The sequence below is a fragment of the Rhea pennata genome, chromosome 17 (assembly GCF_028389875.1).
Source record: "Rhea pennata isolate bPtePen1 chromosome 17, bPtePen1.pri, whole genome shotgun sequence".
NCBI lineage: Eukaryota > Metazoa > Chordata > Aves > Rheiformes > Rheidae > Rhea > Rhea pennata.
Window position 1 is genome coordinate 9,895,052 of NC_084679.1, and position 21,373 is coordinate 9,916,424.

Here is a 21,373-nt window from a genome sequence, read left to right on the forward strand (position 1 = left end):
AGCCTGTCAGATGGTGTTGACTTGCTTACATTTTTGTCAGCTTTGCCAGGACACTGCTCTAGCTTATATTTACACTGAAATTGCATCAAATAAAGAGTAACTGGGAAAGTCATAGTAATCTCATTCCTTTTCACTGAGAACAGCACTTTGGCCTCTCAGGCCTGCAGAGAGCTGCAGGCTTGCCGGAACGTGTCATGCAGCAGCGCGCTGCCAGTGCTGCCCACTTGCCCACCCCAGGCGGGCGGCTGGGCTCACGAGTGCTGCTTCTAGGAAATGAGATTGGTCGGGTCCTATCTGGTTTGTTGGAGTCTCAAATATGAGCAGATGATAGAGCTGCGTGAAGGTAGCAGTGTGCCTTTTAACAGGAATTTCAAGCAAAATAGATTTTTGGAACAGATATCTTATGTATGAGTTATTTTTCTCCTTCATACTGTAACGTTTTCGATGTAAAGACCAATTTTTTCACTCTGGTTCATTGACGTTCTCGATATGTGTGGGCAGACTACATTATTGAGATTGACCTTCAGTTCTGTTAGAGCCTGGCTCTGTAACCCTGGGCAAATTGTTTCTCCTCCATTTCAGAAGTAGCTACAGTCCTGGTCCCTTGTTCCCACTTTTCTGTGGAAATTTAGTTCTTTTGGACAGTTGCAAGTCAGTTTGTCTCTGGTATTTGTTTCTAAGGCTTTGGTCCGAAGTCTGTGGTGATTGTAAGGACATCTGTTTTTAAATTCATGTAGAGAACTCATCTATGCAAACTTTTTGTGTACTTCTCAGAGCAAGCTAAAATTCATATGGCTGCTGAGTCTGCATAACCCCAAGAAGCAGTGCCCTTCTTCAGGGGCATGTGTGGCTGTCACAAATGGATCTGTCTTGAAGGGCAAAACAAATTTGGTGGCTCGGTCAAGTTAATTTAACTTGAACTTAATGTACACCTAAGAGTGCAGCTACGACACCAGAAGGCCCTGCCTGGTGATTGCTGTAGCTTCGTGATCTCCGCAGATAAGGTGGTAGTGCTGCTCTGCAGAGGCGCCCGGCCCTTGTGCCTGGGCTGCTGGGCGCCATGTGTGAGCGCTTCTCCTCTGCAAAAGCACAGGTGAGCCAGCTCAGTTTCTGCTGTGTCTGCCCTGCTGCAGAGCTACTGCCACCACGCTAGGGCTGAGTGGAAGGACAGTCACTGCCATACCTGCCAGGAGCTGGGCTGAGCCCAAGCTTGGCTCTCCTGCTGGTCTCTGCCTGCTGATGGGTTGCATAGGTTCAGATGGGAGCAAGCCCCTGGCAGCCAGCTGGAAACTGTTTACCAGTCCCTTTTCCTCCATTCTTGCATGGTGTCAGGTGGTTGGTGGGTATTTTTTTGACAAAGTGGATGGAAAATAGCATTTGTTGAAATCAAAATTCTTTGCAGGTATGGTTTCTAATGAAATACATTTTGGGAAAGTGTTCTCAGCTCCATTGTGAAATTTCTGATCATAACCATGGAGATGAGTACTTAGTGGGACATAAAACATTAGGACTCACATTTCCAGTCCAAATGAGACAGAACACACTTTGGTTTGTGCCTTGTCTTCTGCAAAGCTAGGATCTGGACCTATAGGCTATTTTGAGAGAGTCTTTCTGTAAGTTAGCATCTTACCAAGGAGAAATAAGGAAATCTTTCAAATTGGGAGGATTTTCTAGAATTGTGAAAGCCTTCTGCTTGGGCTGCCATAGAAGATATCCATAAAAAGGAGTCTGGTGATACAAAAAAGCAGCAGAAGTCAGAGCCAGCAACATGGGAAGTAAGGGTTAGCTTTGGGGTTGGAAGGTTGCAGATCTCCAAAATTTCCCACTGGGAGATCTGCCTTCTTAAAAGAGAGCTCTGCCCAAAGTCTCACTCCACGTAAAGGTAAATATTTGCTGCTGTTCTCCCCTACTCTTAGTCCTTAATTTACCAAATAAAAATGTCACAGGGCTGAGATTATGACTAATGTGATCAAATAATTGAGGGTCTTAGATGTCTGGCAGTACAGGTGCGTGCCTTGTCTGCTAAGCCTGTCTGATCCACTCTTTGAAGGCACCTGTAGAGGCAGATCTTGCCCCTTGCTGTGCCCTGCAGCAGTGACAGAGGGCGCAGCGGGCACCTGCTCTATCTGGCACTGCTGGCATACAAACCTTGCTGCATGCAGATGTGGGCAGTGCTGTTTTTTAAACGTTTGTTTGAAATTGGTAATGTGATGCTTGCCTGAGTAGTTACAGGCACCTTCAGAAATACTAATTTTTCATCCCCCAAGAAGAAGTTGTAACCGAGTCTGTTATTTTAAAACTTTAGAAGAATCATTCTCAAATACATTTCTTAAGTATGTTTATGAGCTCATTCTTCTCCCAAGTGCTGGGGATTGTTGTTACCTCATTTAATTATGAAAGCACATTTTCTTTTCATTTTGATAACTGAAGTTCAGGCAATCTCAGAAATTAGTTGCTGGTATTGAAGTGGGAGAAGCTTACTGATGAGGTTGATGGAGATGGGGTGTTGTAGGATTACTTCCTATATTCTCTGAATATATTAATCACACTTTAAATATGAACAAACAGCCTTACAACATTGTGGGTTTTTCCTGCTCTAAAAAAGTCTTTGGCTATCTGAATAAGGGAAATCCTGCCTGAAAAGGATACAGAGGTTGGAGCAAAGGTGGAACTTCCTTAAACACTAAGTATTTTTTTACCCTGTGTATGTTTTGAGAACATAGATACGAAGATAGAAAGCTCTGATAATTATTTCTTCACCCGAGAAAGAAGGCTTGGATATTTTTTGTTTGTTTGTTTTACAGTGTTGTAATGAAAGAAACTTCATGGAGTCAGAAGTGTGAGAAATACCTGGTACTGCATTGTAGAACAGGTGTTAAAGCACAGGTTAAATTCCAGCCAAGGTTTTATAATTCACTACAGATTGCTCTACGCCTTTATCAAGTAATCAGTACAGAGCCCATGTGCTTCAGGAATGGATTCTGGTAAATGGGTTACAGGAGCCAGAGGGGTAAAGGCCAGGATCACAAACAAAACCATCAGTGTTGCATGAGCTGAGTGGAACAGGTCTCTGGCCTGAATGGAGGAGAGGACAAGTTCATGTTTAATGTGATTCTTACTAGCTAAATCAATGGTGACTGTGATTTTCAACTTAGTTCTTACAGTTTGTGTGGTAATTCTTTGCAAATTGCTGTTTTAACTATGTTATTCCAGGTATGTTTCCAGCTAGTGAGCGGCAAGTAATGGATGTCCTCAGACAGGGATCGGTGGTTTGAAGGTGACCTCTCTTGTGCCAGGGTAGTAGTAGCTGACATTGGAATACACTGTCAGGAAAATGTAATAGCTGTAGATAGTATTGAGTATGATGACCTTTCTGAGTACTTGTCTAGACCTTTCTGCAGCATGGCAGCAATATTATCGTAGGATTTGGAGGGTCTTTTAAAGGTGACGTGTTGCAGCATGAGTCAGTTCTTCCTCATGACTTTTCAGTTTTACTTTTTTTTTTTTCTCTCTTGAAAAGTTTTTTTTCACTCTGACTCTTTCCAAAGAGAATGTGCTTACTCTGAGCATTTTCTTTCTTTGTCTAAATATAAAATGCTGTGAGAGGAAAATGCTGTGCAGCCTTATATAGTCAGGCTATCTCCACATCATTTTTCAATTTCTAGAGTACTGGGACTATCTAATTATGAGGAAAACAATTTGACCAATCAAGATAGTTTTCATTATTTAGAAAAATACAGGAACGCAACATCCTCCTTTCATGGGGATTTTTTCCTCAAGATCTGAGACAATTCCTGAAATCCAAGTAGCCTGTTGCATTTTCTCCGTGGAGCATTGAAAATGAATGATCACTTAGGTGGATCAGTAACTTCAGGTCTCATTTGGTTTTAGTGTAACTGATGAATAAATGAGAAATTTAAATCTTCTCCAGGGGAAACTTGTTACCTGCATGTCAGAAGAATTTGGCACATCTTCAGCTTTAGAATTCAAGGGATATTTCTTAAACTGTCTGATGCAATTCAGTCAAATGTTCAGCTGTTACACAGGTGAACATGTCAGTTGCCCTTTTTTCCTTTTGATAAACTCACTATATTTTTTCACTTCACTTTTGAAATGAAGGAGGTTTTTTTTCTTTTTTGGGGGGGGGAAGGTGTTAAGAAAAGTTCTAGTGGGGGTAGCAGTACAACATTGTTCTGAGTAATAGCTTACTCCAGTGCAGAGAACAGTGCTTCCAGGAGTAAAGCCAAGGGGAGTCTTGTTTAAAAAAGATTTAGAGAAATCCAGTTCAGGTGATATTCCTGTGCTGCAGAAGGAAGAGTGAAAGGATCAGGAGCCTAAGGCTGGAAGACTCTCATAGCTCTTCAACTCTCCTGAAATTTACTTTGTAAACTTTGTGCTGTCTTGAATTCGTTTTCTTTCTCCCTGCTACAGTTGCTGAGAGGTTGTCCTGCTGCCTTTCCAGTTGACAGATATCTTCTTTAAATTTTGATTTTGAGGGGCTTATTCTCATTTCCATTTGTGCTAGTATTGCTCTTCTCACAGTTGCTGTTTACAGCTGTGTATATGTTAGAAAGGAATTCAAAGCTTTCTTGACGTTTTCTTGTTGAGACTTGTATTTTCCTGTCATATGTTCATCTTGCCTGTAGGTTCTCTGTTCCCCAAATAGTCACAGTCATACTTCTCTACATCTAGTTTAATTTATCTTTGAACATAGATAATCTTAATTATACACAAAAAATGCTGGGTGAATGCCTAATACAGTAGAGGGAATACTTTCTAATCTCTTCTTGCAACACTGATAATACTTTGATACATTATACATGATATTTTAAGACAGAAAATGTTTTCAGAGTATGTGTTGAGGCATGAAGGTTGCTGTCAGAATATGATTAAGTCGACAGTTTTCTCTTGATAGCTTCAGTCATTTCAGAAGAAGCAGGTACTTTTATAAATAGGAATTAGCCATGATGAGCTGTGGTTCTTCCTGTTCTTTTTTTGTTTCCAGTTGGATGTAGCATGTTTTTCAGAAACAGATGTTTCCAGTCTTCTCTATTGATTCATTAAAAAACTCTCTCCAGGTGCATTTTTATCTAAGTGGATAGCAAATATAGGCCCCTCTGCTTAGATGTCTAGAATCTGCTTTCAACAAAATGAACTCTTCAATATGCAGCAACTGGACCATATCTTCTTACCTCATTTGCTTCAGAAATCATTAGCTTTTAGCCAACAGGCTGCATGAGTTAATATTTGACTAGTGACCATAAATTTCCAAGGTCTCTGGACAGAAACATATTGGGATATGATTCCTGCCCAGAGCAACAATCAGAAAATCATGTGTCATGACTCGTAATAGTCATAAAGTACATGCAGGTCAAGGGGATGAAGGTCCTGGTTAGCTAATAACCTGAGAGAGGACTTTCCTTTCTTACTGGTGAACATGTAGGTAATTGTTGGCTGTTTCTCTTCCAAAGTTGTATTTGTGTGTAGTAGACAGTTGTATCTGCCTACTACAGTAGGTAGCAGTGCAGACAACACTAATAAACATTTGTGTTTTTTTGTTTTAAAAGGAGGGTTTGTTTTTTTATTTCTCTAAGTCTTTGGGAAAGAGTGAAAGCAAGGATGATGAGATTTACCTAGACTTACTGTCCAAGGGCTTTATCATAAAAAGCAGTTTAAAACTCCCCAGTATTGAGAGTCCCTGGCCAAGCTGCTGTGTCCCCTTTGCACTCTGCTGATGGGAATTGTGGTGGTGGTGGTAGGTAACGTTTTATCTAGTAAGCCAGCTCTGGACACAGATAAACATGTCTAGCATTATTCCTAATGCATTATTTCCCTTACAGCAAAAAAAAAAAAAAAAAAAAAAAAAAAAAAAAAAAAAAAAAAAGTATTTACATCTAGATTTTATAGACTGAACAGATGGTTTGTTTTTGTTTGTTTGTTTGTTTTTCTTCCCCTCCCTTCTTTGTTTTGATGGAAGTGTGCACCACAGTGGATGGGTTTTCATGATTGTGACACTTGGAAAAACTAGCAGCTGTGAAATGCTCTAGCATTAAATGAGATGCAGTATGAGGTTCCCACAGATCTTTGCTTGCCTATTCTTCATTAAAATTGGAGACTAGCTTTTTGATGATGCTGCATAACTTTATTTCCATAAATCTTTGTGGATTTGGTGGTGGATGCTTTCTTTGGAACAGTGACTTCTGACTGCACTAAGGTTGCAGGTTTAATCTTATACCCGAAACAGCACATCTTTTTTTCACAGTATTTTTTGTTAATTTACTCTTTGGTATAGCAACATTGTTGCTAGTATCTGTGAGCCGTGTGTATGTTATCAAACATGTCTTTATTATTCTCTAGACGAAGCTTTGGTGACTGCATGGTGTCAGTTTAATTAAAATTGAGATATGGAAAAGCAGTGGTCTGGAAGTGGGTAGAAAAGGATCTTTTGTATATACTTCCATAGTAGATGAAAGTATTGGATGAAGCTGTATTTTTACTGTACTTGTTACGGAAGTTAATTGAGGTTCTCTCTTTAGCACTTGGTCGGCAGTTGTCCATGTGATAAATAAATAGCATATATGCTGTTGAACTGTGCGTAGGAGTGTTTGCTTGAATCAGGAGACTGTCCTGTCCTGTTGGTTTTTGATCCAAAACTTTCTATAAAGTATTGAACTACACGAATACAGCTTATCTTGTTAAACTAGTGCTGCTGTTTCCTGTGGCATTCCCATAATGTGTAGAAATCAGGATTTCCAGTGCCTTTCATCAGACTGAAATCCACCTTAAAGGTCTGAAATAAGTAACAGTATGTATGTAGTTATTCAAATACAGTTCCAGCATTCAATTATTATCCCCATTTTTCTTGAAGGTCCTACATCAGGAAAAATTATATGGTGACTTCTTGAAATGTAAAGTTACATAGAATAGTATGTCTCTTTAAAGAAACCAAGAGTTTAATACAAAATTCATGTGCTGTTAAGATGAATTTGGTACTTGGTAGGCAACATTCAATTTTAATACTGATATTTAGTTTGGTTTTCTCTTCTATTTGTGGTGTTCCTTGTTGCTTGTTTTGGTAGGATGAGAACCTACCAAATGGTCATGTCAGCACTGGATGATTTTGACTTGGTGTCATCTAACGGTTCAGATGTGATACATTAATTTTTCCCCATGATAGCATTACTGGATTATTGTGTGTTCCTGCCAGAGGCCAGTAGGAAGAGATCTGATTCGTAAGTGTTTAACGTTTTAATGTTAACTCAGTTAATTTTGATAAAATGGGAAAATCTGTATTTAGGAAATACAGCTCGTGCTGCATGTCACCAACTCCATCCACGTGTGGTTAAAGACTCGAGTGAGTCCCTTGGGACTGTTTTCCCAGCGGGTGCGTGTCCGGCAGGGCCAGCACGACCACGCTGCCGCAGACCGAAGGGAGGCAGAGCGCGTCGCTGATCGATGCGCTGGAGTTGTAGGTCGCGTCGTCGCGAGAGGCGCAGCGATGGCAAAGGATGGCTTAATTAGAAACGATCGGCACGCTTCATCCGAGAGCTGCCACAGTGCCCCACTAACCTACCCATCCTAATAACCTCTGCTTTGAGCGGCTATAAAGGAGCTGCTGCCCTTTGGGAGCGCAGGAGGGATGAGCGATGGCAGCCAAGAGAGGAGAGCAGGGGGCTGGATGCTGCTGCGAGAAAGTAGGTCACAGCCCAAAGTAGCCTTGGCTGGCTCCGTGGAAGTGTGCCTGCGAGTGAGGCGTCAGCTGAGGAAAAAGCCGTAATGTTTTTTGGTTTTGTTTTTTATAGTCCTCCCTTGTTGTCGAGCAGCTGGCATTACATGTCATTAAATGATTCTGCTTTGCAGTATTCTTGCCTAAAATATTTATAGAAGTCAATATACAGCTTTTATTTTTGTTTAGGGGAAATGATGCATGCTTGTGGCATTTTATTTTGATTGCAAGCTTTGATTATGAATTTGGAATTTTAATTAGATGAAGTGTTTTTAATAAACAGAGCTTTTTCCTTCCTTTCTTTACTGGAATCTTAGTGCAACTTGATAGTAGGTGCGTGGAGCGGGGAGGCTCAGATTAGAAATAGCTTTGACCTCAAGTTGTGTATGCAGTATTTTAGCTCCTTTATGTTTTATTACTAATAAGAAATACATGAAAACAAGTACTTTAACTCATTTAAGGGCTCATTCGCTCCCGCTGTCTCTTCCTGTGAAGACTGGCTCCTCTGGCATAATGGTCATTTCCATGGCAACAAACTGCGCTCTGGCACTTAGAAAGCTTTGACTTTTGATGGAGCATAAATAAAAGCAGATTCACCCACATGCCGGATAATCCTGTTTTCATGTGAAATAAAGAACCTGAAGAGAGGAAAAAAAAAAAGATGACGCAGGTTTCAGATGCCGTCTTCTGTCACGGTTTCCTGTGCGAGGTGCAGGCCTTCAGAAAGGGGAAAGGCTGGGGGAAAGGCTGGTGCGCGGGCCGGAGCCCCTGCTTGCGGCCGCCCCGCGCGCGGCTGCGGACGCTGCCAGCCCCGTCTCGGCCACGGCGCTGCCTCTCTCGGCCCTGGGAACTCTTTGTGGCCCAGCAGAGCCTGTTTGTGCTATTCTGGTGCTCCAAAGATTTGCTTTGGCAAATCCTGTCTTTCCACACATTAGACACGTTAATCAACCTTTAAAAATATTCTCAAGTGTAGCCCTAGTGATAGTCTCCTTGTGTATTTTTTTCATATGCAACCCACAGTCCATTTGCGTCCCTCTCCGTGGGTAGCTTGCACAAAGAACACCCTTGGGAAGCATTAGGGAGTTTCCTCGCGAGACGGCAGCGGGCCGTGCGCGAGCGCGCCGCTGGCCTCCCCTGAGCTGGAGGGCAGCGCTCCGCCGAAGGGCGCGAGCTGAGGTGCCAGGAGGCCAGGCCGAGGCGGTGAAGCCTCGGCGTCTGTACGGCACTCCGGCGTGGAGTCCACATCCCGGAAAGAAACTCCGATCCATGCATGCATTTCAACTCTTAAAGGAAAATTACTATTTCTTAATCTATTGTTAAAATACAAGACTGTGTAAGAGCTGGTGACAGAGGAGAACAGTTATCAGCTTAAGCAACTGGTGCACTGTGAGTAACTGAGGCTGAAATATAACATTTTTCTGTATTATGGAAAGATGTGGCCTGCAGTGCCGTACTATTTCCTTGAGTACAGAGTAAGAGTCCAAGGGGTTGGCGGCCTTTGCAGTGACACATCACGCTTTGACAGATGAAACGCTGTACTGCAACTTTCGTTCCTTTTAAGTCTGTATAGCAAATTTAATCTCTGTTCCACTAAATTTCTGTCAAGGTGTAAATCTGAATTTTCAGGTGTGCTAGAGTCTTTCCTGGAGAACTGTTTGTATTTTTTTGTTTAAAGATGATCTGCTCACATGTTTTGGGGACAGCTAAAGTCTGCCAGGAAGATAGTTGAAAGGCCTTCCTTTTAAATTGTCAGTGTTTCCAGAGGTCGTTTCTCTAAAGAAGCTTTTTTCTTTTTAAACATGATTTTTAGGCTGCTCTACAACATGTGCACAGATGGTTGCTGCTTTGTGTTAATAAGCTGTTTAGGTTGAACAGATCTGTCCAGGATCATATGTTCATTTTTGGCACCTCGACTATCTCCCTACTACTTCTTTGACAATTTTATTCTAGTAAAAAGGTAAATAAGTAAATGAATAAAATTCTGTACTCATGTAGTCATTTGAGAACCTGCTGTTGCCTTGCTGTCTCTATCCTAGCAGTGTGCAGATGATTTTTTTTTTTTCTTTTTACCCCCTTGGGAATCCATTTAATAAAACCAACCATACTGGTCTTGCATCTCCTGACTGTTGGACAAAATATCACCTATTTTGGCTTCTCTCTTTTGTTCCTGTCTTTCTCCTAGTAGCCCTCCCTGTCTCTCTCTGTTCCTCTTGCGAATAAGCCAGAGGGATAGTTACCTTCCTGGCAGCGAATTAGCCTGCCAGGTGACTAAAAACAACTGGAGAAGCGCCCTCCTTCAGATCCAGCTGTCACAACGTGTGTGCTCTGAACCAAGAATACGGCGTTTGATTAGACATAGAAAAACCCACTGACTTAGCGTCGCACGGTTTTGTTCCCACTGTTTGCCTCAGTGACTGAACTAGCAGTGTCGGCGCCGCGGCTGGCAGGTCTCCACTCGTGTCTGTTTATAAAGAGCTGTCTGGGTTATAAGAACATCCCTAATCTGTTCAGGTGCATGTTTTGAGAAGAGAACTGATTGTTTCTTTTGAAAGGCCTGTGCTCCATGTGCTTTTAAGGGTGAATCTGGCAGTGAAACTGTTTCTGACAGCCGATACCATCAAAGGGCTTTTTTTTTTTTATTCCTGAGCTCCTGGCTCAGCTTTGAAGCCTGCTGCTTGCCGGGCTCAGTTTTGTGTCTGGGCTGGATGCCACAGCTGAGCGCTGCCTGTCCCTCCTGGCGAGTCCTGCTGTGGGTTTGGGGGGACCTGGGGCAGCTCACCACGGTCCTGGTGTGCCCCGCCATGCCACTGCGGTGTCCAGGTTGCATCCTGCTGCCCCTCTTAAATGACCAGCGTATGTGGGCCTGCCCCAAGATGTTACTGAAGATGCACCTTTACTTTGGCCTCTCACCAGGTTTGGGGGCTTTGGTGTCTTAGGGAGGCTCCGAGAAGGACGCAGCCTGATCTTCCAGAATGATTTGCTCTCTCCAACCTGCGTGCGGGCCGCCCCAAAAAGCTGGGTAAATCGTTCCAGTGCTGTGTGGAAGTTGGTTTAGTTTGCAGCGCTCCCTCTGAATTAGAGCGCCTTAAAGTGTCTGCGCCAGCCTGTGCAGTCTCCCTCCATCAGCTGTTGCCACAGTCCTGTAATCCACGGAGTTGCTGCAGGAATTAACCGTTCCCAAGCTGCCTTCTGGGAGGCTGCCCCAGCGTCCCCAGCACGGTTGGTTCCTCAGTCACGCCTCTGCCTCCCTTCGTTATTGCCAGTGCTTTACTAGTTACCGTGTGCTCCACTGTGAGTTTGCCAAAGGAAAAGAAAAATGATAGCTACTTCAGAAAAAATAAGCTTGACTGCCAAAATAGTTTGCTGGCTTTGACTTTCGTCGGAGGTCCTTTCAGCACTGTCCCTTCTGATCACTAGCAATAACCTTTGCCTCTTGCCTTCTCATGCCAGCTCCCCTTTTGATTTGTGCCAGCGCAAAGCTACATTAGTTCTCAAGTTTATTCACTTTGTTTTAGCACTGTACTATATCAAACTACAACACTGTTAAATCATCCTCCAGTGCTCAGGTTCCTTGAGCCTCACTTTTTGGGCTGTCTGTAACACTTAGATTTCCAGGGTTGTGATGATTCAAATGACTTGCAGTTTATTATCAATTAATTATGAAATATTAAAGTACTAACACTAATGTCACAGTTTCCTTTTATTTCCATGGTTAGATTCTGTTGTGACTATTTTTTTTTCGTATTTTATTTTCTGTAGAAACTAGATGCCAAGTCACTTATAAAGCTAAATTTTGCTAAAAACAGTGAAGGTAAGTGCATTGAATTTCTGTGATTTCTTTTTCTTAGTGCATGCTTTAATAAAACCTTGTTTGTCTCCTACTCATGTAGCTTGTGTTCTCTGTTATGTTTATTTTATTTTTTTGAGTGGAATAACTGCTTTGATCAACATGTTTATCTTTAAAGCCCCATTTCTGTTCTCTTTACACTGGGGAGCTGGAAACTGCTCAACAATTCCACTTTACTATAGCTACTACTGTAGTAAGGTACTGTTTACTGTAAGGAAAAATTTCAGAAATGGCTGGAATTTCTGTACTGTCTCATCTTTTTCTAAATTTATTTGTGGCATTATTTGTTGTTCATTTGATTTTGAACCACATTTTGTATATAAAAATAATTATTGGTAAATGAATGTGTTGGATTTCATGAGTAGCAGCATAAAAGAAAGCAGCCTCAAAACCTGCCAGGAATAAAAGAAAAGAATAGAAATAAATTTATCTTTTTTTTTTTTTTGAGAAAGATAATGATTCCTTTGAAGTGAGAGTGACAAGGATCAGGTGGGAATAAAATTCTGAAGTGTTTGTCTCCTCACCCTACCAAAGTCCATAGACTGTGGTCTGTTCTCAGACTCCTGTAGCTGATGGATTTCCTCTGAGTCTTGTGTTCCATGTACCTTAAAAGCAGGGAGTTAAAAATGATCAGTAGTCACTTTGGACAAGGTTTTTGCAAGATATGGTGAAACTGTGCTTTCCTTAAAGAAGTCCAGTTAATGATGCTGAGGTGGAAAGCTGGCAGCCATGCAGCCTCAGAATCTTTTCCCCCTTTAAAAAAATAAAAATAAATAATTATAAAAAATAAATGGTATGTTATGTCATTAGCAGATCAAGGGAAAATGCAATAAAAGAGGAAGCGTAAAAATTATATTTAGGTCTATCAACAAACACTTCTTGAAAACAACATGTTGCTATGTATACAGAATCTTTTCTGTTCACACCTGTCCAATAAAAAAGGCCCTCATATGTTGCAGTTTCTTCCATTTAATGATGCCTCTTTAGCTGAATACCTTTTATTCAGATCAACGGCATGTATGTGCCCTCATGAGCCTCACTTGTGCTAAAAAGGAAAGCAGGGTGATCTGTTTTATGAAGCTGGAATGAGGCTTCACATTTCACTAGTGTGTTTATGTATTCAGCAGTTGGGCCCTGATGCCACTTCTAGAAAATCCTTTCTGAACTTTCACTTGAATTTCAGGCCTTTGTGGTAACAGCTTTCCTTCAGCTCTAGTGACACTAACAAAAATAACGCCAAACTTTTACTTGCTTCTGCATGTCGGAGGTCAGAGTGCCTCCTTTGGCTGATTTCTTAATAGGTAAATGCTCGGTAGGTGATTGCTTTGCCTGTATTTGTAGGTGCTGTGAGCAGTATATATTCCGGTCTCCCTGCTGGCTTTGATTTTCAGATGGTAATTAGGAAGAAAAGAATCAAATAGGCCCAACTTATTTCCAAACCTTACCCAAAACTGCCAGTCTAGCAAACTGATAAAGTATTAATAATCTTCTCTTAATTGCTTTCTACTGAGTTCATCCAGGCATTTTTATTTTTCCTCATCCATTGGCTTCCATCAGTTTGCTTGTTGTTGACATGCTTAATATTTATGCTGACCCTCTTGGGAAAATTCACAGCTTGATTAGAGAAGAAGCTGGGTTCCTTATTGAATAACGTGTTCAGATTTAATGAGATTCTGCTTGCCATGTTTGAATACAAAATGCTCTCGTCTCTTAAAAGCAGAACAGCTTTCAAAGGGCATCATCTGCTGTGAACTTTTGGGTATAAACTAAAGTTGTATTCCTGAGAATGACGCTGAAAATGGAGCAACTGGCACGTAAAAGATACAGGCTCATGCTCTCAATAAAACTTTGATTACAACAACAATAATCATATTACGATACTTCATAGGTATCAAGCATGTTAGACGAAGTTTTGTGCTGGGGGATTGAGGGCAGTAGATTTCAAAACTGCATTTCCATTTCTTGAGTTAAAATTCTCTTGTAAGTTACTTTTTTGTTTAGCACTGAAGAATCAGCATGAGTTAAAACAACAATAAGTAGACATTAAAGTTGCCTTTTATGTTGAAAAGGAATGTAAATATTCTTCACAAAGATAACAGAGTTATTCCATATTTTAGAAGTCATGAGCAGTTTATCCCAAATTCAGGCTTTTTCTCCCCTTATTAGGTAAATACCACTGTCCAGTGCTGTTTACTGTATTCACCAATAACTCCCATATTGTGGCCATCAAGACAACTGGAAATGTATTTGCCTATGAGGTAGGTTCTGTCTTGCATTTTGTTAATATTTTATGTTTGATGCATTTGATTCAAGATCATAAACAGTTTTACAAAGATAGGTAAGTTTTATTCTTGTTTTACAGCCAGGGAAATGAAAGTATATGGAGAGGAACTGATTTCACGTGGACATGAAATGTCTTGACCGCACAAATTGTCACCCCACTTATGCCTTCAGAATATCAGTAAACCCACAATACAATTTAAATTTACTTTTTGAAGTCTTTTCCATAGTTAATTTGTATGGAACCAAATATTGTAGAGATTTGTAGACCAAATGTGTTGCTTTTATGTGCTCTTCAATTGAATTAATAGACAAATTTTCTGTTGTCGTCTTTCTAATACGAAGTCATCACCAAAACACAAATCGCCTGCCCTCTGTTAATGCCAATGAATAAGTATTTTAACTGGAGCTGGGGAAAGAGTGGGGAGAATGCCTTAGTAGACACACCCAGTATGTGTTCTGTGAACGTTTGTGTGATCCCAAGTGGAATTTCTGTTGTAATTTTTTGTTTATTTGTATAATCTTATTGTAAAAGCAAGTGTTATTTGTTTTTCAGTAGCAGATAAATCCTTCAATTTATGGATTCACCATATCTATTATTATAAAACGTCTGAATGTTGAAACATCTGCTTCTTGAAATTTACTGATGGGAAATTCCTGTAGAACTTTAGGATATTAAGAGAGGAAAAAAGCTGAAACACTTCCAAACAGGGAAAATGCCAGATTTGTCACATTTTTGAAAAATTACTCTGTTGTAGTTGAACTGACTTCATTCCAGTTTCAAGAACAGTTGAGATTAGGTTAAAATAAAAAATGTTTTCTATTCCTTCTGGAAACTTGAGGATTTGATTGGTGTGATGAAAATCAAGAATGATTTTAGAGTAGTTTTTGTTAAATGCTTGTCCATGTTATGAAACTGTTACTCAGTTTGTTGTATTTATAATACAGTGCTTCCTAAAGAGAAGCTTGGTCAAGAGGTTGTGTTTCTTATGGAGTATATTACTTGAAACAAAACATTTATATATTTACTATAAGCTCACAATTCATGTGTAGACTTCTGGAGTTACTAGAAAAATACTATTAATTTTAGCTGAGGAGACTAGAAGGCAATTGGATGAGTAATGCTGAACCTGTATTTTTGCAGGTAGACCTCCGTAGTCATCTGTTCATGCGATGTATTTGGTCGTAAGAACAATGTATTTATTCCACATTGATTCTTACTGTGAAGTAACATACTGCTGCTTTGCAGAACATCGTTTGATTTTTTTTTCAGGTGGACATAAGCATTGTTCCAGGCTAGATGCAGCAGTGGGGTAGATAGAGTATGAGGGACTAATGCAATTCTGCGTGTGCTGTTGTCCCAGCTGACCTGGAACATGCATCTTTCACTGAGAGGCCCTGATGGGCAGGGGGAGATGGAACCCCGTGTTAAAGCTGCCTGCCTTATACCATCTGTAAAATACTTGACCTAGAAAACTGCAAGCAGGGCTTTTTATTTTGGCACCACTTTTAAGATGAATTTGTTTAAAATCATGTGCGTTAAAATCATGTGTGTAAATAGGGAATGCAGATTACTTTTTTTTAAGAAGAAAGCTTGAACAGAGGTAGAGATGAAATAAAGGCTTCTCATTTCTCATCTCTGTTAAGGCACACAATGAAAATACTGCAACTGCCAATTGAGAATGGAGGGATGAAATTGTTTTCTTCATCATTTTATATCTGAAGGTTTGGATAGCATAACGTCTTTACTTGTAATGCTTACATATTACAGTGTGATTTTTTTAATATCTGTATCTTTCACCTGGCCATTAGGCAGTTGAGCAGCTGAACATAAAACCAAAGAGCTACAAGGATCTCTTGACAGATGAGCCCTTCACTCGGCAAGACATTGTGACATTGCAGGTAAACTTTCCTCTCCTCTGCGTGTCTTATATTATACCTTTTTTTGCAGATGAGGTGTTATTACATAGACTGTTACAGCATTTACAATAAAGTAACTGAGTTGAGAAGCATTGTTCTGTATGTGGTGTTGGTTAGGAGACTTGCTCTGTTTTCTTTGTTATCTAGATGAGCCACAATGATGCCAAGTAACTTAGAGCCTGAAAAATATTTACAGTGATCTCTGTGCGCCCTATATATAAGTAGATTGCATTAGCTGAAGTTTGTGAATTGAAGAATAAAGCTGTATGGTGCACAAAAAAGTCAAAAATGTGAATTTTGACAGATGTACTCGTGTTGCCAGTTCACAGGATCTTACTGAACATAAGATGTATGTAATCATAAATTTTAGTTATGAAACTACTTATAAGGATTTTTGTTTGTATCTATCCATTTTATCTGAAAATTGTTGCACCACTGTTTTATTGTGAGACTTAACAGAATTGTGTTAGGGTAAAGGTTGAGACTGGATAAGGGAAAGGAAGAGGTATATCCAGAATCATCTTCAGCTGTGGACAGCCTGTGTAACATGGTCTGTGCTACCCAAAACAACATTCTTTGGAATGGTGAAAATTTGCATGTAGAAGACTTTCACATTAAAGCTGAAGTTGATTGTCTCTCTTAGTCTTCAAAGGAGGCTAAAATAGTCAAAGTTTCGGAAAAGCAATTTTTATAGAAAGCTTCCCTACATGTAGTATAAAATAAGCAGCAGTTTGAAGGATTTCATTTAAATGTTTGCTTTTGTCTAACTCCAAATTGTTTTTAAAGGGAAACTATAAAATGAGAAGATGTAAGTCTATGAAATGTAAAATGGAAGAGAACTACTACCACCAAAATTGAAATGTTTTTTCCTCTTAAATGTGAAGAGATATTGATGTTACAGTGTTTAATGATTTTAACAATATTAAAACCTAAATTAAAAGCCTGTAGAGCAGCATTTCAGAATGTAATAGATGTTTATTTTACAAATGAAGCTTAGTATAAAAAGATAAAAAGTATAAAAATTCTGTTTAAAAAAATAAATCGTAAAATAAAGGCATTTTAAGCTTGTATGATTGCAAGATTGGGGAAAAGAAAATTTCAAAAGTTATTATTATTGGAGTCATGAGTTAGTGTGCATCTCTCATGAACAGGTAATTGCCAGCAACCAAGACTAATACAGTCTAATTTGAATAGAAAAATATTTTTCATTTATGTCTAACTTTAATTGAAGTGTATCTTTTCTCTGCTGCCCCCCAATGCTGAACAACATGTTTACAGATTTTTTTTTCTCCCCATTCATTTGGGGACATGGCTGTATCTTTCCTGTATCAATACAACAAAGTAAAACATTTTTAATCCAATGAAAGCAAAAATACAACTTTTTTCAGAATTAAGTTTCCCAGCAGAATGATATTTGAATGTAACTGCATGATTGCTAACGGATTTGGAACAGTAAAAAGAGACGTGAGTGAATGGAGAATGTTTCTGTTTAGCAGTATGGAAGACCAAATGGTTTTGAAGGAATAATTGAAATGTGCAGTTATTTAAAATATTTTGGTATTTTTTGTATGTTTGGAATTGAATGCATGTATGAAGAGTGTGTTCTTGTTACAGGCCTAGCTTAGATTTTTCATTTAAGCAGCCATATGCTGTAGCTCTCTAAGCTTCAGAATGTGGTGACTAGCAATTTTGTGATGCCTGTGTGGCGACACGGTGTTTTTCAATGTGTTTCAAAACACCTATCAATGTTTCTTATCTCAGTTCTATTCCTGACATGTTGGGTTTCTCTTTTGCTCACAGTAGGATGTCCATTAATAGAAACTAAGCAGATTATGATCAGTGTCCAGTCACTTGTACATTTATCCTACCAGCTACATGGAGGTTACAGTCAGACGCTGCTTCTACCTCTCCTATGCCCATTCTATGATTCTCTGATTTAGGATGATGTATATAGTGCATGAGTAGATTTGTTCCCCTTAAATAAACAATATGTTACAGCCTTATGTTAGCTAAGTTTTTGTAAGTGCAAAATCTTGTGGTGTTATTGTCTCAAAGCAGCTTAGTAATTGCAGAACTTTCACTGTCTTTGGGATTAGTCTGGAAAAAATTTTGATCATCCGAAGGTGGTTAACCAACTAAAGTTTGACCCTCCATCCAAATAGTTTTTAAATCTTATTTCAAACAAGGATGTTCAGCAAACAGGCTAGAATGACTCTAGGGTACTGAATGAGAAGACGACTTGCAGGTATGCCTAGATTTCTCCTACTCGGATGCCACCAAGCCTGACATGCTTAATTTGAGACCAGGATCAGCTCAAAGTGGTGTGGCTAGCCTGGGTATTACTGCCTGTGTGTATTTGATATATGAATCTGCTGTTATTTTCTTGTAGTATTTTCTTTGTGCAAATTGTTGTGAAGGCAGACCAGTATCTCCTCCAAATTCGCATGTTGACAGTGCTGTAGTAAGCGTCATGGCTTCGTGCTGCCAAGCTCTGCCACCTGTGGCTTTGGTTCCCCGCCAGGGTTCGTGACTGCAATCTGCTGTGCTCCAGTTTGTGGCTCTAGAGCTGTGTCCTCTGTTTCTTTCAATTATGTGCTGAAATTTATCACTTTGTTTTCCCCCTTCCCCATGTAAATTGAGTATTGAGTGAGCTGGTAACACTGACCCTGCTGTTTGGCAAAAGGTTAGATATAAAGGAGGTTGCTATAAAAAAAAAGAAGAAAAAATCCAACCAACCAAAAAAAAAAAAAAAACCCCACTCTGCTTTGCAAATAACAGCTGAATAGGACTGTCGTTAATAGCTCTGTTTATCAATAGCAAACAGCATTTCCAGAGTCTGACTCTGAATGTCCTAGGAAGCAGATGGGGTAGATGTGTTTGGTAGTGAAATAGAGCAAGATAAATGGAAAGTTTGAATAATGTAGTTTACAAATTATTTATACAAACAAATTTTTCCTTATTGTGCTAAACATTGTGCAAACTTTAATAACCTGTCTATGCTATCTTTTCTGGTGAGCATCATCTCAGCTGGACTTTTTTATTTTTATTGAATCCTATGGACTTCTTTTGATCACAATCAGTGTGCAAGTTTCCTAAGGAGAGCACAGTAACACCTGTCATGACATTCTGCTTGCATGAGGCCCACGACCCATTTTGGGGCAGTCTTCAGAGGTACCCAGCAAAAAAGAGCTCCCCTTTGCCCCCAAGCTGAGAAATGACTGCAAATTCTTTGCCTTCCCCTGTATCTCTGTACAAAAATCAGAAATAAAATGGCCCCCAAATTTGTGGGGATACAGAAAAAGTTATTCCTGCTCAGGGAAACCCGTAGAAGCTACTGGTGGGCTGTGCTCAAGGGGAGGGGAGCTGGCAAGGGATGCACAGCCCTTCCAGGCAATGCAGGAGCAGAGGTTGCCTGTTCCCCTGTAGCTGGAAGAATTGCAATAAAACCCTGCCCTGTCATGCCAAAGGTAATAGGCATCGTCCCTCTCCGATGGCAGCCTGCCCAGAGCCTTCCCCAAGCGATGCTGCTGGCTAACGGCTCTGCTCTGCACCACGGACGCGGGTGGAGCTTTCCTGGGAGAAATAACTAGAGACAAAAGCGCACTTGGGCAGAGTGCAAACAGGCTTGCAAAGGAGAAAAGGCTCATACTCTTACGTGCTTCCTTCTGTCAATTTTATTGTTTCCATACAACCTAATCAGCTGTAGACAAGACATGGCTCCTGACAAGCTGTTAAACACCATTGGCATTTGTGACAGGGAGCATAACTAATGAACCTAGCTGGAGGTAGCTGAGCAGCACACCATTAATTGATGTTTCAGTCCGCAGCCAGTTCTCGTTTGCTCTTCGTGTGGCAGGAGGTCAGAGCAGATTTTCTCTCGGTTGCAAGTGAGGGCTCTCTGGCAGTGAGTCAGGCACATACGTCTGCATGTGCCGGATGGCTGCTAAAGAGGGGGCATGTTGGGCTGTGGTCCACGCTGAACTTCTCAGCTGGGGGGTAGGAGGGAGAATATGGCCCCGTTCCAGAGAGAAAAATGCAAAGAAAACCCAAGAAGTCCCAGCGTTTTGCAGTCCAGGCAGAGTTCTTGAGCAGACAGTGTGTCTGAAACTACCTGCAGCCAAGGGGCAAGGCTGCCTCGCTGGGCTGGGGGCATTCATTCACAATATTGTTTTCAGAGACAGAATGCCAACTGGGAGTTGTTTGGAAACCAGTCGTGTCAATTTGCAGAACTTCTCTCAAATTTAACATGCCTGGAGTCAGACTTTATCATCGGATCTGCTGTGTTTTTTATGCTTCCAAATTGTGTGATTTGAAGATAACATTCCTGAAAATAGTTATTTGCATGTAGTATGGCCAACCAAACGTTAATAAAGAAACCAGGCCTCTAAGAGATCCCACAGTCTCAGACTCTGTATTTTTTTTGACCTGATTTTTTTTTTTTTTTTGTGTGTGTGTGTGTATGGTGCTTAAGATGAATGAGTTTTAAGCTGTGTCTCTGAGTAGATGAACTGGAAAATGTTGAGGGAAAAAAGTAGAAAAAAGCTCAAGATTGTTTTCAGAGCTCAACTTTCAGGAAAACATCAAATATGAGATTTATAATAATCATGATTGTTAGCAACCCTTTGAAGTCAGTATCTGTGTTAGTAATTTGCTAAATTTTAGTTTTTAGTTCGTAGGCTTAATTAGAAAGACCTTGAGAATGTTAGCATGTTTAAAAATATTTATTCAAATTCCCATGGATAAAACAAACAGAAGTAGGTCAATTAGCTCTGCTCTTTGTGGGTCATCTTGGTTTTTTTGATTTCAATGTGCTTACACAGAACTTCCTTCTTTAGTTTCACAACAACAGCAAGGTAATGTTTAAACAGCAGAATGGTATTCTGTAATAATAATAAAAACACCAATTTCTGACCGGAATGAACAAAAGCTATTTAGGTGTTCAGGATTCTTCCTTATAACTTGGCATTTCCCTTTGCAGGTAGCAGAGATCCCACCCTCTTGTAGCTCTTAGCAAAAGGTGGATTCATAAAGTAAGACAGAAATTTGCAATAATCATCCAGCAGGCTTCATGTCATAGGCCTTAATCTTAACGAGAGCTGGAATATTCCTCATGTTTTCAACCTTTCACTGAAAAGGAGAGACCATTAATACAGCAGAGCTCAAGGCTTTCGTGAAACAAGTACGTTAGCCTCTCTGTCTGTACGGTGTCAGCATTCACATCTTGGTTGGACTGCTTTGGTTCTGCGCCCAGGAACTGTCTTTGAGGCACTGAGTGGAACTTGGCAGGCTGATTATTAATGTTGAGACAATTTTCTTCCTGAAGTGATATGTTTGAAGAATGTGTGCACGCTTTAAATTTACATAAAGCTACCTTGAAAAATGCTCATCTTTTGCAATAGGAATCTTCACCATCAGTAAGATGTTAGTCTGTGTTCTCTGCAGGGCAGGTTGGACTGGCCAGATCTATTTCTGCTATTGGGGACAGTAGAAGCAAATGGTATCTTGTGTTTAAGTTAATATTCAATGTGCTACTCCTGGACTTAGTACACGTATTTATCTGCTTCTAATCAGACTTCTCCTAGTGTCTCATAATGCTGTTT

General features: G+C 40.2%; 1 protein-coding gene across 1 annotated transcript in view; it reads left to right on the forward strand.

Annotated features, from left to right (window-relative positions):
- The window catches only part of PPIL2 (peptidylprolyl isomerase like 2), a 76,231-nt gene that overhangs the window by 6,237 nt on the left and 48,621 nt on the right, over positions 1 to 21,373 (forward strand). Inside the window, exons 6-8 of the mRNA XM_062590263.1 lie at positions 11,486 to 11,537; positions 13,740 to 13,831; positions 15,666 to 15,755. Coding sequence (XP_062446247.1) covers positions 11,486 to 11,537; positions 13,740 to 13,831; positions 15,666 to 15,755 — 234 coding nt within the window. The remainder of the gene's footprint in view (positions 1 to 11,485; positions 11,538 to 13,739; positions 13,832 to 15,665; positions 15,756 to 21,373) is intronic.